Below are 16,914 nucleotides of genomic sequence, written 5' to 3'. Positions count from 1 at the left end.
CCCCAGGTCTCATCTGACAAGGTAGCAGAGCAGTGCAAGGGGTGATGCTGCTGATCTGGAAGTCCCCACATGTAAGAGGGCGTGGAGTGGCCAAGGGGCTGGTAGCGGCCTGGGCGCAGGACAAAGGCAGCTGTTGGTGGGGATTTCCAGAGATCAGTGGCTGATGGAAAGATTCCTGAGACTGTTTGGTGCTACCATACTGGCTCTAGCAGCTAGATGGGACCGGACCAGGCAAGCCACTTCCTGGATAAGGCCACTGAGGCTCTAGAGGGCACCGTGCTGGAGCTTAGGTCCCCACCTTCTCCCCACAGGAGGCCCTCTCTTTCTCGGAGAGGGGAAGGGGAAGAAGGTCAGGAAATGGACCATTTACTTGGGTGGTCATCCACGAACACTGTACTTGTAGGAGACTAGTTCTAAACCAGTGATTAGTGTCCCCCTCTAACTAGTTGGACGATAAACGTATCATGGAATATAAAGTAGCCACATGTTCTTAGCAGGTCTCAGTGGTAGCAGTGAATACATTTTTGTTGTTGTTCAGTTGCTAAGTCGTGTCCAATTCTTTTTGACCCCATGTACTGTGGCACGCCAGGCTCCCGTCCTTTACTATCTCCTGGAATTTGCTCAAATTCATGTCCATTGAGTTGGTGATGCCATCCATCTCATCCTCTGCCACTCCCTTCTCCTCCTGCCTTCAATCTTTTCTAGCAGTAAGTGAGGGGCTGGTTGGGAGACAGTGGACTCAGATTGGCCAGTTTAAGACCAGAGAGTCCTTTTTTCAAGAATGGAGGACCCAGGAGCTTCAGAAGGGTCCCGTTTTCCCCTGGGCACATATTTCTGAAGTTTGCTCAGTCTGCTTCCCGAGACTCTGGGGCCGCTGTCTGTGTTCATCTCCTGCCCAGGGACTTGCCTGACACAGGCCCAGTTGCCTGCACTTCCTCTGTCCTGCACGGGCAGCTGCTTTCTTCACCTGCACCCCTCCTGTATCTAGGTTCTTGCCTTGACATGTCGAACAAACTCTCAGGAGATGGGAGATGGAGTACTCTTTGTCAGGAGGAGGCTAGCCTGGTTCAGCCCCATCTGACTGCATCAGGGTCATTATGAATTTTCTTTGCAGGCGATGACAAGGTGACCCCAGACAGTACAGGTGATGCTCACAGAAAAGCATCTCTGAGGCAGGAGAGAAGAACTTGCTATCAGTTTTGAAGAAAAGGTGCTTTCTTCTAACAGGATCACCCAGAATTCATGTGCCTGCAGGGAGGGTATTTTTTGCACCGTCAGAATCTAAAGAGGACTTCATCTAACTCACAGGAAGGAAGGCACCCAAGTGCTAGTTGTTGCCCTGAGCATTTAAAACAAACAAACAAAAAACTAGAAAATAAAAAAGCTTTGGGAGCTCTGTTTCAATACTTTGCCCAATCTCCCTAGGATTACAGCTGGCAGGTGGGAAAGACCATGTCCATTACATGTTCTCGGTGCTACTGCAATCACTTCTTCCTTACCCTGCACGGCCTTTAGCGCACCCCTGGGGGAATCTCAGGATTAAAACAGTGAGACTCGAAGTTATGATGACATACATGGAGAACAGCACTGACTGGTAATATTTCCTTCTGTGTTCCTTATTAGCTCCTTTTCTTCCTTTTTTTTGCAGAAGGGTAAAACATAGAAAGAGAAATTATGAGACTGCTGACTTCAAAGGTTTCCTCGTGGAAAATGCTTGTAATTTTATTTTCTCTATTTTTCTGAAGCACTTTCTCTCAAAAGCTCTTGATTGTAAATTATATGGTGTGGTAGAATACAAATGAAAAACAGTGCCTTGGAGTGAGAAGCCAGATCTCGACAACTGTGTTATTTCTGAACCTAACTATGGAGGGGGTGGCGGGAAAAAACTGAGACAGCCAGAAAATATCAGATCAGTGACATTTAAGTGTAATGGATTTTCAAGACTTCCTCTGTCCTGTCCCCAAAGATTTGAAGCTTTGGGGAATGGGACCATGGCAGGTGGCAAGGGGATGACAGAGGGATGGTACGAAACTGCAGCTAACTTTTCTTGACTACACTTCCCGTACAGTTGTTTACTGAAGGATCGATTTGTAATAACAAGCTATAACTAAGCCCCAAACTAGTATTTTTTTAAAAAAACTACTATTAAGTATATAAGATTAACTTTCAACCCCCCACCTCTTTTTTCACATTTTGAGAGAGAAATAAGACTGAAGAAACCATCCTGATTTTCGTACCAACAAAAACTGCATATTTGGTCAATTTGCTGTTTTATATTAACTGTTCCTAAATACCTATTCTCTTTTTCTTTGGTCACAGGTATTTTGGGTGGGCATACAGACGACCAAGGTTCTGGGGGGAGGGGTAGATAGTCACACCTTTTCTATAAAGCCCAAGACAGTAGGTAAAATAGACTGTGGGCCACATGGTCTCTAACAGAGTCCACTTGAAAGCAGCCCCATAAGCTATGCAAATGAAGGGGTGTGGTTATATTTCATTTACCAAAACAAGTAATGGGTCAGCGTTTGCTGACGCCTGGTGCTAGTGCCAAAGAAACCACCTGCCAAGGCCGGAGACGCAAGAGATGTGGGTTCGATCCCTGTGTGGGGAAGATCCCCTGGAGGAGGAAATGGCAATCCACTCCAGTATTCCTGCCTGGAGAATCTCATGGACAGAGGAGCCTGGTGGGCTACAGTCCATGGTGTTGCAAAGAGTCAGACTCAATATGACCCGGGTAAGACCACACCGCTAGCCTCCTTGTCAGGTGGAGCCTTGCTTGACATGCTAGATGAGTTGTTCCGGGCAGTGGGATGAAGGGGAGTGACTTGGGCAGCATCCTCTTAAAAGGCTGGAGTGAGCCCTCTGCCTATTTCTGGCTCTTACTAGCTGGAACACAGGGGTGATGGGAGGGGGTGGAACGGCCAGACCACCATGGACGCAGAGTGCTGAGAGAGGTAGCCCTGGACTCGAGAGAAACTTCTGCTTTAGTTGAGCCACTCTGCTTTGGGATTCTTTCCACAGAGCAGCCTTTTCAGTTTCACACACAATGTTTTTGCCAGCTGGGAAAGGAAGAGAAGTTTTATAGATTTAAAAAAAAAAATATGTGCATTATAGAATCACTTTCAAGGATAAGAGTGACTATAAGGTGATGAAGTATTTTAAACAAACAATAGAATAAGCAAATTCCAATATAGAATTCTTTCAGTGATGATGTCATTTCAAGAGCTCTGAGTATGTGTCTTCCATCTGCATCTACAGAGAATCCCACTGGTCAGTCAACCTACACTCTGTTCTGACCAAACATCCTGTCACCCAGTTTTTTGCACCAGGGTTGATCTAGGTCTTAATGAGATGGACTTGTCATCTCTTAAGACATTCAGAAGCACGAGCTCTAAGTTCTGAAGGCTGTTTCCAGCAGTGGTAGCACAAGTGAAGAAGTGCTGCATTTCTCTAGGTCATTACTCTGAAGTGGAATAAGTCTTCTGTTCTAAGTATCACTTCGCTGCACTGTCTTATAATCACACATCTGGTTGCTGAAACGTGTGTGAGACAATGCTGTTTTTCATTAGGACTGTCAGTAGTATATTTATCCTGCTCCAGTATGCTTGCCTGGAGAATCCCACGGACAGAGGAGCCTGGTGGACTTCAGTCCATGGGGTTGCAAAGAGTCAGACTCGACTGATTAACACTTTCACTTCTTCATTGACATAGTTCTTCAGAAACTGCCTTTATGAATCCATCCGTTCTATTTTTTACTGGTTTGTGCTCTTATGTAAAAGTTGAGTGCCAAAAACCAAAACCAAAAAGCCAGAAGTCCGGATAAGTGGGAAATTATTACCCATAAGCATGGGGATGAACAAATGACTTACATGTTCTGTGCTACTGTTTCCTACATAATGAAGTCCGGCAATGGTATCCACTCAGACATACGCCCACAGAGCCACAGAAATGTCATTGAGTTTTGAGACAAAAATGCAAGGAAAACTTCATAGGAAATCACTGTTAAAATGTAGCTTGTACCAACAACCAAAAAATGTAACCTAAATTGGAACAATATTAACTTTAGTTCTATCAAGCACAAAAAATGTAACTTTCTTTTTTTAAGGAGAAGCAGACACAACTGAGTGTTTTGGACTAGCAACAGATTTAGATGATATAAACTTGCTCAATTAAAATCAAATTTGCCCTGTCCAAGGTTATTTTTTCTAAAGTGTCACCATTCTTTATTTTGCCAGATTCATGTGACTACAGAATTCATGTTAAAGAGAAAGCTCTCCCCCAGTTATTTCCATTTCCCTGTATTGTCTAAATTTAAACTGTTCATTTGAAGTGTTCCAGAGAAGGGACCCAGTTGGCTAAAGAAAGTAAAAGAAGTGAGAAGAGCTTAGCACAGAACCTAAACCATGAGCTTTGTTTAAACTGTTTAAGGAAAAATCGGGATTATTTGTTTGAAGTTGAATTCCTTGTGCTATATAGTAGGTCCTTGTTGGCTATGCATTTTAAATACAGCAGTGCCTACATGTCCATCTCAAACTCCCTGACTACCCCTTCCCCTCACCCCTGCCCCTCCGGTAACCGTAAGTTTGTTCTCCTGGTGCACGTATTTTGATGAGTCATTTTGTGCCACAACACCTGAAGCCCACAGGAGCCCTGAGTCTCCGTAATGGGGACTGAAAGACGCAAAACATGGAATAGTTCAAAGTTCTCTCCTGTAAGAAGCATAACTGTTTGCCTTTAAATGTTAGAAGTGCTTTTCCCCAGAAGAAACATTCAAGTTCCATTTTCAAAATATCTGCGGTTTTCTTACCTACAATATATCTTTGGAAGGGAAAAAAAGGATTAAACGTTCTGTCTTAAATTTTACATCAAATTAAAAAAAAATGAGTACATGTGTGTATGTGTGTGTGTGTATTACAAAGCACATATAATGTCAGGTCTTCCAGTCTGGATGAAGAAATGCCGTCTGCTTTGACCACGCAGGACCAGGCAAGACCAACCGGCCTGGGAAGTGGGTAGCTCCTGGGGGTGCCCCCTGTGGGGAAGCACAGCTTGAGATGACAAGGAAGGAACTTGGATTGGCTTCTTACCTCCCAGTGGCTGAACACCAGCTGTGGGCTGGCCAGGCCACTGGTCCTTTTCCGGATCTCATCGGCAAAGCCAAAGCTCTCAGCCACGGGCAGCACAGCCTTGATGATGAACATGTCTGTCCCCTCTTTCATCTCCTCCTGCAGCACTCGTCCTTCTCGCTTTGACAGGACCGCGTAGACCCGACCTGCAAAGCCACACATCTTTTAAATTCACTGACCGGTTACATGTCTTGAGCTGCACCAAGATGTGACTATTCCTACACCCTCTTAACACTCTACTAATGATTAAATTTGATCCCAGTAATTCTGGCTTACAAAGGCACGGGAAATATCCAAGTATTTCTTTAAAAGGATAAGCGTGACAATCACAGAAAAATTAGAAACAAGTAACAAAAGGTGAAATCACCCCAAAGTGCATTACCCAAGACAATCCCCTCCACACAGCATGGAAAGAGGGAGACCTCTAAAAGGACCCTGGGTACACTGTCACTAGCAGCTGTCTTTGGGTATGAAATCCAATGAGTTAGTGTGACTGGGCTTTATAAATGTTAAAAGTATTTTCACAATTACATTACTAATGTGATGATAATTATAGTGATGACAAGCTATTTGGGCCTTAGTAGGACCAACAGACTGGTTCCAAATAGGAAAAGGAGTACGTCAAGGCTGTATATTGTCACCCTGCTTATTTAACTTCTATACAGAGTCCATCATGAGAAACACTGGACTGGAAGAAACACAAGCTGGAATCAAGATTGCCGGGAGAAATATCAATAACCTCAGATATACAGATGACACCACCCTTATGGCAGAAAGTGAAGAGGAACTAAAGAGCCTCTTGATGAAAGTGAAAGAGGAGTGAAAAAGTTGGCTTAAAACTCAACATTCAGAAAACGAAGATCATGGCATCTGGTCCCATCACGTCATGGCAAATAGATGGGGAAACAGTGGAAACAGTGTCAGACTTTATTTTTTGGGCTCCAAAATCACCGCAGATGGTGACTGCAGCCATGAAATTGAAAGATGCTTACTCCCTGGAAGAAAAGTTATGATCAACCTAGATAGCATATTCAAAAGCAGAGACATTACTTTGCCGACTAAGGTCTGTCTAGTCAAGGCTATGGTTTTTCCAGTAGTCATGTATGGATCTGAGAGTTGGACCGTGAAGAAGGCTGAGCACCGAAGAATTGATGCTTTTGAACTGTGGTGTTGGAGAAGACTCTTTAGAGTCCCTTGGACTGCAACGAGATCCAACCAGTCCATTCTGAAGGAGATCAGCCCTGGGATTTCTTTGGAAGGAATGATGCTAAAGCTGAAACTCCAGTACTTTGGCCACCTCATGCAAAGAGTTGACTCATTGGAAAAGACTTTGATGCTGGGAGGGATTGGGGACAGGAGGAGAAGGGGACGACAGAGGATGAGATGGCTGGATGGCATCACTGACTCGATGGACGTGAATCTGAGTGAGTTATGAATCTCCAGGAGTTGGTGATGGACAGGGAGGCCTGGTGTGCTGTGATTCATGGGGTCGCAAAGAGTCAGACACGACTGAGTGATTCAACTGAACTGAAGCAAGCAACTGGCACAATGACATTTTTATACTAAAAATTAAAGCCATATATATATAAATATATATAAATATAAATGCTCACTCATATTTAAGCTGATAGTATTTCAGTGGAATAAGAATATGGGTTTTATTCCCCGAAAACTGACTGTGTTTGGAATCTTAACATCTGGTAAGAATTTTTGGTTCTGGGCTTCCCAATGGCTCAGTGGTGAAGAACTCCTGTGCTATATGGCAGGAGACCTGTGTTCAATCCCTGGGATGGGAAGATCCCCTGGATGAGGAAATGGCACCCCACTCCAGTATTCTTGCCTGGGAAATCCCATGGAGAGAGGAGCCTGGCGGGCTACAGTCCATGGAGGCACAGAGTCAGACATGACTGAGTACACACAAGTTTTAGCACCACGTCACAGGAATTCTAGCAAATCCTTTTGGTTAACACCTTTATTTCAACTTCAGGCATAATTCTGCCCTCTGCACAGAAGGGAGACAACCTCCCCTCTGACTGGCCTCTGTATGAGCGCCACTGGGTGCTCCAGATACCCCTCCAATCAGTAAGCAGAACAAACTGCAAAGAGCAGAGATAAACCAAAAACCACGGACAGTGGCGAGGAACTTGCTCAAGTGCGGGGATACCTTCAGCTGCCACTTAGACAAAATGCTTCCAAGGACAGCGTAGTCTACAAACATGTTATCCTGGAGAATTCACAGTGCACTGAAGAAGAGCACAAGTCTCCTGGGACTACGGTCCTGGACTCTGTCCTCCTCAACAACTGGGCAGGGAGCTGGTGTGGAGGTCGCCCACCTTGACTTACAGTTTACTTTTTAGACTAGAAACTTAGTGCACAGAACAAAACTGTCTGAACTGGCAGACTTCTCTCTCTGACTCAGATTTCCCCCTGGTGGTGGTGATGAGGAAGGAGAAAGGAAAACCAACGGCAGGAAACCCATTGTGTCACAGGCTCAAACAAACAAACAAACAAAAGCTTAAAAACTCTGATGGGCCTTCCCATCTCCAGGCTTAGCAGAAAAACAAATTAAAAACGCCCACAGTGATGACAGGGACACCTGTCCTCTTTTCTAACCCGCGGAACACCACCCCCCAGCCCCGACACTGCCCTCTCCATGTGCCCAAAGGGGCTGACACAGGCTTCTTCACTATGTGCTCTGTCTTCAGCAGCCGGACTCAACCAGCTGCCCTGGGCTCTATTAAAACTGCTTCTTTTCAAATTTCAGCCATTTTCATATTCCCCCAGGTGGCACAGTGGTAAAGAACCCCCTGCCACCACAGGAAGATGTGTCTGACCCCTGGGTTGGGAAGATCCCTTGGAGAAGGAAATGGCAACCCACTCCAGTATCCTTTCCTGGGAAACCCCCTGGACAGAGGAGCCTGGCAGGCTGTAGTCCATGGGGTTGCAGAGAGTTGGACATGACTGAGCAACTAACAAACAAACACATCATCACCAACCTAGGTGTCTTTTCCTCAGTCCTCACTCTCTGTGACTTCTCTGCAGTTTCTGTAACTACTGATCAACACTCTGACAAATCTCAACAATCTTAGGGCTACTTTCCTCTGACCCCTGGGCCTCTGACCATCATTCTACTGTCTATGACAATAATTCTTAAGGGTATGATTTCTTCCTAAGAGTATTCTTTGAGGCTCCAAGCTCTTCTCCAAACCAACTTTCCCTTCAGAGAGCCCCTTCATTTCTCAATGGTGTGGTTTAGATGGATTAACTTTATATCTGGGATGCCTGGGACTCTTATTTCTTAGCCAGGCCTCTCACTTGACCCCTGATCCCACATTTACTGAGACTGTGGCCCTCAGGGCATCTCCATGGTGGAGGGTGTGCTAAGTCACTCAGATCGTGTCCCACAACCCCATGGGCCTTTAAGCCGCTTGAAGACAGCATCAGCCTTCTCTCCTCCAGTCTTTCTCTGACATGACCTTCCTTTCCTCTTGCATCCTGACCACTCTCCTGTTTGAACTACTATTAATACAACTTATTTACATAGCTTTTAGAACACAGTATCTAGAACTGAAAGCAATATTTTAGATACAGTGTGAAAAGCTCTTGAAAAAAGCAGAACAATTAGTGTCTTTATTAGCGATTCCCCTCTGGGCTGTGTAAGATTTGCCTGAAATTCGTATGAGGGAAAAAAATTCACTGGAATTAGCCAGCGAGTGAACTAATCATCTTTATTTACTCTGCCACCTCATTCTAAGGGAAGTTTTAAGGTGGTTTATGGAAGTACAGCCAAAACAAGGGGGTAGGGCAGGAGAAAGAATGAGTAAACTGGGGCAAATGCACCATGAAGAGGTGGGCCAGTGGGGATGAGCCGCCTGATTCCATCCCACTGCAGAGGTTAGCAGCTCCTCCTCTTCCTTCACAGGATCAATAATTGTAACTGAAACTGAATGTAATAAATCATGTAAGTTTGGCCCATTCCATCTTAATTCTGCTAAAACTAAAAAATTAGGACACAATGATGGATCACTGAACAAAGGAAAACAGCCACACACACAAAAAAAAGCCCTTTCAGATACACTTAGTGCTCATGACAGGTGTGTCCAATGCTCCAGAGCACACAGGGACCCTCTCTACAGCCGCCGTTCGGCTGGGACACAAATGCGGCCGCATCAACGAGGATTCGTGAGCCTGTGGCCCCTGACTGGGAATATTCTGATGTCCTCCTGACTGGGCATCTGCTCCATCACCTCGAGTCGTTCATTCACTCACTAAGGAAGCTAGCTCACTGTGTGCTCAACTGTATGCAAGGCAGCAGGGGACAGGCATCCTCCAGGATGGATGCCAGCAAAAGAAAGGTTAATTGCCTGGACTGGTTGTGATCAGGGCTCCGGTTTTAATGACTACACTATAAATGTCTCAGCCTGTACTCCAGGCCCTTTATGACCTGGCGGGAACCCAACACCCCAGCTCCTGAAACGGCCAGACCCTAGTGCACTGACCCTACACCCTTAGCCAAGATAAACCGTGCACTGCCCACAGGACACGTTTGAGGTTTTTCCACTCTGAGCTCAGTTTCTCCAACTCAGAGCACACTCAGCCCAACTTTACAGTCAAATCCTTTCCATTGTTTAAAGCCCATTCAAAAACAACTTGTTCCACGAAGCACTGTGTGAGATCCTAAGATCAAAATAATCTCTTCACCATCTGGGCCTCACCTGTTCTTTTGTGGCATTATAGATTCTTAGGTATCAATACATATTTTCTTCTTCCATGCTAGGCAGTAAGATGGGTCTGCAGATTCTACAATCTTTAGAGCTAAAGTTTGGCAATTAAAGTTGACTTTTTTTTTTCTTTTCTTCTGAATTAGCAAAGGAGGCAGTGGTTCATAGCAATGTTTTCTCTAATAGGAAACAAATAGGAAACAACGTGAATTTCCAATGTGGGGATGATAGGAAGTAAACTATAGCATATCAGATTGATAGGATATTATGCAGAGGTTAAAATGCAAATTATGACTACTAAGTAACCAAATGGAAGTGTGTTTATAAAGTAAATAATAAATGTAAAAAGCAAAACACCTAGCAGCCTCTAGCATAATACAAAAACAGCTATGCAAAATGTACTACTGTGGACAAAGATTGTACAAGAAAATGAAAAATGATGGGTTAATTTCCAAGAAGGAAGATTTTTCTTTCATCTTATGGTTTCTGTTACTGTTGGTGACACTTGTGGTTTAACTTCAACTAAACACACACACACACAGTAATTGGTGGGCACTTCTTATTCCTACTACACTAACTTCTCTTCCTTTTGTCACAGAACACCCAGACTGCTAAATCAAGCCAGTGCGGTTGACAGGATGCAGATGGTCTTCAACCAAACATGAGATAAAGTGCACTGTGGACACAATGGGGAGTGTGGGCTGGTAGCTGTAAGATAGATGGATCCAGCCACAAGTCTATAGGAAATGGATGTTAACCCTCACTCCCACCCAGGATGGATGTCCTGAGTTTAGAAGGATCAGTGCTGTGCTCACAGCTCTGTCCTTACTATGATAATCAGCTACTTAAAAACCCGGAAGGCATGGGATCAAATCCCAAGTTGACATGAAGTTGGCAAAGGTAATAAATACTTCGACAGGATTAGGATCACTATCTAAGAACCCAATTTAACAGGACACAGTGTGGGTAAACACAAGGTTTTACTGTTGGGTTCAGTCAACCAGTGGCCAGGATTAGAAATATAGGGCTGCACTTGCTATTGTTGGTGATTAGTCGTTCAGTCGTGTCCAACTCTTTACGACCCCACGGACTGTAGCCCACCAAGCTCCTCTGTCCATGGGATTCTCCAGGCAAGAATACTGGAGTGGGTTGCCATTTCTGTTTCCAGGGTATCTTTCCAGACCAGGGACAGAACCTGCATCTCCTGCACTGACAGGCAAATTCTTTACCACTGACGAAGCCCCATTAATGCTGCAGAGCAGTTCCTGGAAAACCAACTAGAAAGGCATTTAAGTTTAACAGAAGTTTCTGGTGCTGTGGACAAAGACAATTTAATATCTAGTTGATAAACACAAAATTACTCCATCCGTCAAAGCTTATTTCAAAGTTCAGTCACTTTCAAAAGACTTACCTGGTTTTGAATTTTGCTATCCAAATGTCTCATAAAATTTTGCCAAAAATTTATACTTGTTCACTAAATTCAATTGTATTTTACTAATTGTTTTACAAAATCAAGTTCTTGTCACCTTAACTCATCTCTCAAAGCAGGAACCATGCTTAACACAGCACTGGCATATAAAGCTCAATGAATTTTTGTGCACTGAATTATGAGATGCTGGTGAAATATAAAAAGAATTTTATATGAATTTTATATGAAATAAAAATAAGCTTATAAAAGTAAACAGTAATACTAAGTAGGCTTCTGATACATTAAAATACATATATTTATAACAGTATAAGCATTTATCCCTAAAATAAGACAGAACTACCATAACTGTAGATGTGATTAAAACTAACACTGTCTAACAGAAAAGTCATTTTTTTATGTGTGAAGTTCTTACCCAAAGATAAAAAACAATGAAGAGCATGAATGACAGATGGAAACAGTTGGAAGAAGAAATATGAAGAGAGACAATTTACTAGTTACATGATGATCAATTAAAAACACAAACCAATTCTGTCTATTCAAGCTCATTAAAAATTTTTTCATGGGTTAAAAAAATTCCAATAAAACTACACTGCTAGGAAAGTAGATTTTGCAAGTAAAGAAGGTCATTTTCTTGGTATTATTTCCCCAGACAAAACAATTTTAAGATGACTATTTTTTCTGTAATATTTCCCATTTTGACCATAAGCAATTCTACACATTTATAAAAGGATTTCTAATTTCAGCAATTTGTGTAGAAAAAAGTTTTAAGAGACTCACTCATCTTACTAAATAAAAAAGGCCTAAACTCGTCATTTGGTCAATTTTTGCCAATTCTTGGAGAGTTAAAGCAATTGGCAGGCTTCCCTGGTGGCTCAGTGGTAAAGAATCTGCCTGCAATGCGGGAGATCAGGATTCAGTCTCCAGGCTGAAGTTTTCCTAGAAGATTGCTGACTATCCATGTAGGAAGCAAAAAGTCTCAGGAATATAGAGATCTCCTTATTTCTTTCTCCAATCATAGGTGGTGATTTAGAAAGAAAAAGCAAAACGTAAGAGAACACAAGAGCTGACTAACCTGACAGACCTCCGATACTAAAAACCGGTTATCACAACCAAAGCATTCCCCCAAACAAGAGAAAACAGGTTTAGGAGGCAATTTTCTAGTTTAAGAAGGCTTCAAACCAATTAAAAAAAAAAAAAATCCAGATCAAATCTAAACAGTTTTTTGTAAGGCAGTGGGTAGGGCAGTCAGCCAGTCTCTGAAGGCCAAACCAGTGACACTGGTACAAACTGTGTGCAGTGGACCCTTGAACAACACAGGTCTGAACTGTGTGGGTCCACTTATACATCCACTTGTACTCGGATTTTTCTAAGTACATACTATGCTGTTGCCGTTTAGTCGCTCAGTTGTGTCTGACTCTTTATGACCCCATGGGCTGTAGCCCGCCAGGCTCCTCTGTCCATGGGATTCTCCAGGCAAGAATACTGGAGTGGGTGCCATTTCCTTCTCCAGGATCTTCCCAACCCAGGGGTCGAACCCACGTCTCTTACGTCTCCTGCTTTGGCAGGCAGATTCTTTACCATTGAGCCACCTGGGAAGCCCAAGCACATCCTACAGTACTACCCAACCTGCATCTGAACCCACACACAGGGAAGGCCAACTCTATAGTACACGGATGTTCAGCTGCACGGTCAGTCAGTGCCCACAACCGCCGTGCTGTTCACGGGTCAACTGTACTAACCCTTCTCCATGGTCACAGGTGAGATTTGTACCTGGATAAGGCAAGGCAAAGATGTGTTCTGCTTTGAAGGGAGAGGACAGCAAAGAACACTGAAGGCTGAGATAAGCATCTCTTCCTAGAAAATGTCAGAACTGACTCTGCTGGCCAAGTGGAAAGTGCCAGGTGAAGATCCAACATCAGGATGACGAGATGCTCCAAGGATGGTGGGGCACGTGCAGGGGCCTGGTGGTGATCTCCTAACACAAATGAACACATGGGCACAGAGCACTAACTCCACAAAGGCGACTCAACAGTCTGCTGGGGACTTCTGGTAAATGCCAAAAGCTGATCCTGGCTTCATTTGCTCTGCTGAAAAAGCTGTCTTCTCAGAAAGGTCAAATGCTGCTCCTAATGGATAATGCAAGGAGAGATGGCAATCTGGGGAGGAGACATGTGTTCCCGTTACCCTGGGAGTGCAAGTGGAGAGACAGGCAGGCACAGACCTACGTGGACCCTGGACTTCAGGAAAGATCATTTCAAACACACAAAGGAAAAGAAAAAAAACAACAAGACAGTTTTCAGGATAACAAACCCTAAGATGAAACTCCTTTTTGGGAGTAATGGGAGTCTGAAAATATCAATCATGAATGATCCCAATGAGAAAAAAAAGGAGGAAATATCCTCCCCACCCAAAATAAAGCTGTCAGGTCACAGGAGGTACCTGCTGTGCCTCTGACTCCTGTTTGAAGAGGACACACACAGGAGATGGGAGAAGAAGAGGAAGATAGCAACCAAGACTGGGGGGGCGGTGCACAGTATGTCCCAGATGGTGAAAACCAGAATAAGGTGAGCTGACCAAAATTACAGTTATAAGCAACAAAAGGGTCTTTTCCATGACTTTCAAAACAAGGACGAGACACACGGGAGAGGCTTGTGTAATGTTAACAGAGGACAGCGGGATAGCAGAGGCTGGTTCTCCATACCTACGTTAACTCCATTTTCCCCAACAAGGAGACTGGAGAAGAAACCAGAACAAGTAGAACAAACCTCATAGAGGAAATGCTGAAGTTCAAGACAGCTGAGAAGTTGACAAGCAACTTCTTAAACCTTGACCCTTCTCAAACAAGTTCAAGTCTCTAAGACCAGAAATGTATCCTGTGGTCCTAAAGAAATCTGCCCTTTTCAGAACTTATGCATAGCAGGGTAGCTGCCAAACTACACACTAAGTAACAAACTTTTTAAGGATAAAGGCACTGGATTCCGTAAACTACAGACTAGAAAATCATATAATTTCTTATAGAATTTTAAGAAAACATTATAAAGATTTGTATATATTTATACAAGCATGAATTAAATGAAGACATGGACTTTCTAACATGAAGTCGTTATCTATCTAAGCTTATTTCTTCTTCTAACATGGCTAGTAAGTTGGTAATGAGGGGAATGCTATATACAGAAAGGACCTCAACTTCATCAAAACATCTGATTCACTACTTTTCTTTTTTCGCATCATGAGGCATGCAGGATCTTAGTTGCCTGACCAGGGACTGAACCTGCAGCCCCTGCAGTGCAAGTGTGGAGTCCTAATCACTGGAATGCCAGGGAAGTCCCTGATTCAATACCTGGTGACCTTCCTTTCTCACCAGGACACTTAAAAAAAAGTTGAAAAACGAATCAATGTGTTAAGGTTATAGTGTTGAGAATTTTCTTGGCCAAAACTGCCAAACTTCCTTCATTATTGTAATGTTTATACTATTTTACACACACACACACACGATCTAAGAAAAACAAATTATATAGACCGGGTTTACTCATATGTAAATACAGGGGTTCTAGTGGGACTACATCACTTCAGTTACTGAAATTTAAATCCAGTTTTTTGGGGAACAAAATAGGAACAACAACAACAACAAAAACTTATTAAAAAAAGAAATGAAGTTGATCCTAACTCCTCACAAGTTAATGACAAGATGCAACCGCTCAGATTGTGTTAAAAGAACCCTGTGCCACCCGTGGGAGGTAACAGCATGTCTGTGTTTGGTCCCAGTGAGATAGTATCTTAGGTTGCTTAATTTAAGAAGGAGGCTGACCAAATAAAGTATGTCAAAGGACAGCAACTGGATTGATGAAAGGATTAAAAAAAAAATTCATATCCTGAAAACCACCTGAAGGATATGGAGAGTTTTCCTCTGGATGTAAAACTAGAAAATAAATGCTCCCCTCAAACATATAAAGTGCTATGCATGTGAGAAGGACCAATGGTGGGATGAATGGCGAGACACTGGCAGGAAACAAGAGTTTCTGTTTAATCTCAGAACTGGCTGTGAGCTACTCATCCAGAGAAGTATTCAAACAGCACCTGTCAGGTAGGAGACATAGGAGGATACCTCTGAAGTCTTCTTCAAATCTGAAGGAATCAAGACTATCTGGTTCTAATTCTACCTTTACCTTTTAAATTAAGATGGCTAAACTGGCTTAAAACTCAGCATTAAAAAAGAAACAAACTAAGATCATGGCATCTGGCCCCATCATTTCATGGCAAATAGAAGGGGAGAAAGTGGAAATAGTGACAAATTTTCTTTTCTTGGGTTCCAAAACCACTGCAGACAAGGACTGCAGCCATGAAATTAAAAGACACTTGCTCCTTGGAAGAGAAGCAATGACAAATCTAGAAAGTATATTAAAAAGTAGAGATATGAAAGTACATATAGTTAAAGCTATGGTTTTTCCAGCAGTCATGTATGGATGCGAGAGTTGGACCTGAAAGAAGGCTGAGTGCCAAAGAACTGATGCTTTCAAACTGTGGTGCTGGAGAAGACTCTTGAGAGTCCCTTGGACTGCAAGGAGATCAAACCAGTCAATCCCAAAGGAAATTAACCCTGAATATTCACTGGAAGGACAGATGTTGAAGCTCCAAAACTGCGGCCACCTGATACGAAGAGTCGGCTCCTTGCAAAAGATCCTGATGCTGGGAAAGACGGAAGGTGAAAGAAGAGGGCAGCAGAAGCTGAGATGGTTAAATAGCATCACTGAACCAATGGACACGAGTTTAAGCAAACCCCAGGAGACAGTGAAGGACAGAGGAGCCTGGTGTGCTACAGTCCATGGGGACGCAAAGAGCTGGACAGGACTTATCGACTGAACGACAACAACAACAATGGAAATGTGAAGAAAATCTGGGAACACTGGTCTAGACCAGTGTTCGCTGAACTCAACAATGGGTTCCATGAGATATTAACAGGATGCCGTACTCAAGGTAGGCTGAGAAACAGTGCATGTTCCAGGCCATATCAAGATCTGACACCTGGCACACACCGACTTTAAGCCATCCAAGGGTAACCAAATTTCTGTGCCTTTGTTAGCTCAACTGTTTTTGAAATGCTGCTATGGGTGCTCAATTCCTTTCACAGGAACTTTACTGTGATGAAAGTCTAAATTTCCGTTGGGGGGGATAAAAACCCCAACAACTTAGATGTATGCTTGTAGCAATTAATTAGCAAAAGAACCAAACTAAAAGGAATGCAGAGTAAGCACATACTGACTCAAAGGACCTCAAAGCTAGAGAAAATCCAGCAGTTTGGTCCACTCGCTCAACCAGTGCAGGATCCTCCGTCTGCCCTCCTCACTGCAAAGCAGCTCCATGACCTCAGTGGGTAAGAGAACTACTGGGTACCAGGCCTGGTTCTGGGGCCTGTACTTGTGTTCTCATGTTACTCTCCACAACTTCCAATGAGTTATTACCTTCCTTTTTCAGAGGTGAAGAAAATATGCCTCAGTGAAGTCAAATCCTTCAAAAGTCAAAATAGCTACTGAGTCCCAGGCTCAACATGTCCTAAAGAGATCCTAAACATTCTTCTCCCAAAGAGAGAAAAATCAGGAGTGGCATTTGGTATAATGTTAGCAGTGGATAAAGTTCTCAA

At 43.4% G+C, this 16,914-nt stretch overlaps 1 protein-coding gene across 2 annotated transcripts in view; it reads right to left on the bottom strand.

The window, feature by feature from the left end:
* Nucleotides 1-16,914, bottom strand: part of EFL1 (elongation factor like GTPase 1) — a 111,623-nt gene that overhangs the window by 2,042 nt on the left and 92,667 nt on the right. For both annotated transcript variants that reach the window (XM_040257469.1, XM_040257470.1), the window contains exon 19: nucleotides 5,088-5,272. In XM_040257469.1, the coding sequence (XP_040113403.1) occupies nucleotides 5,088-5,272 (185 nt within the window). The remainder of the gene's footprint in view (nucleotides 1-5,087; nucleotides 5,273-16,914) is intronic.

The sequence above is a fragment of the Oryx dammah genome, unplaced genomic scaffold (genome assembly GCF_014754425.2).
Source record: "Oryx dammah isolate SB20612 unplaced genomic scaffold, SCBI_Odam_1.1 HiC_scaffold_16, whole genome shotgun sequence".
Lineage (NCBI taxonomy): Eukaryota > Metazoa > Chordata > Mammalia > Artiodactyla > Bovidae > Oryx > Oryx dammah.
Note: the sequence above shows the minus strand (reverse complement) of the source record. Positions and strands in the feature narration are given on the sequence as shown.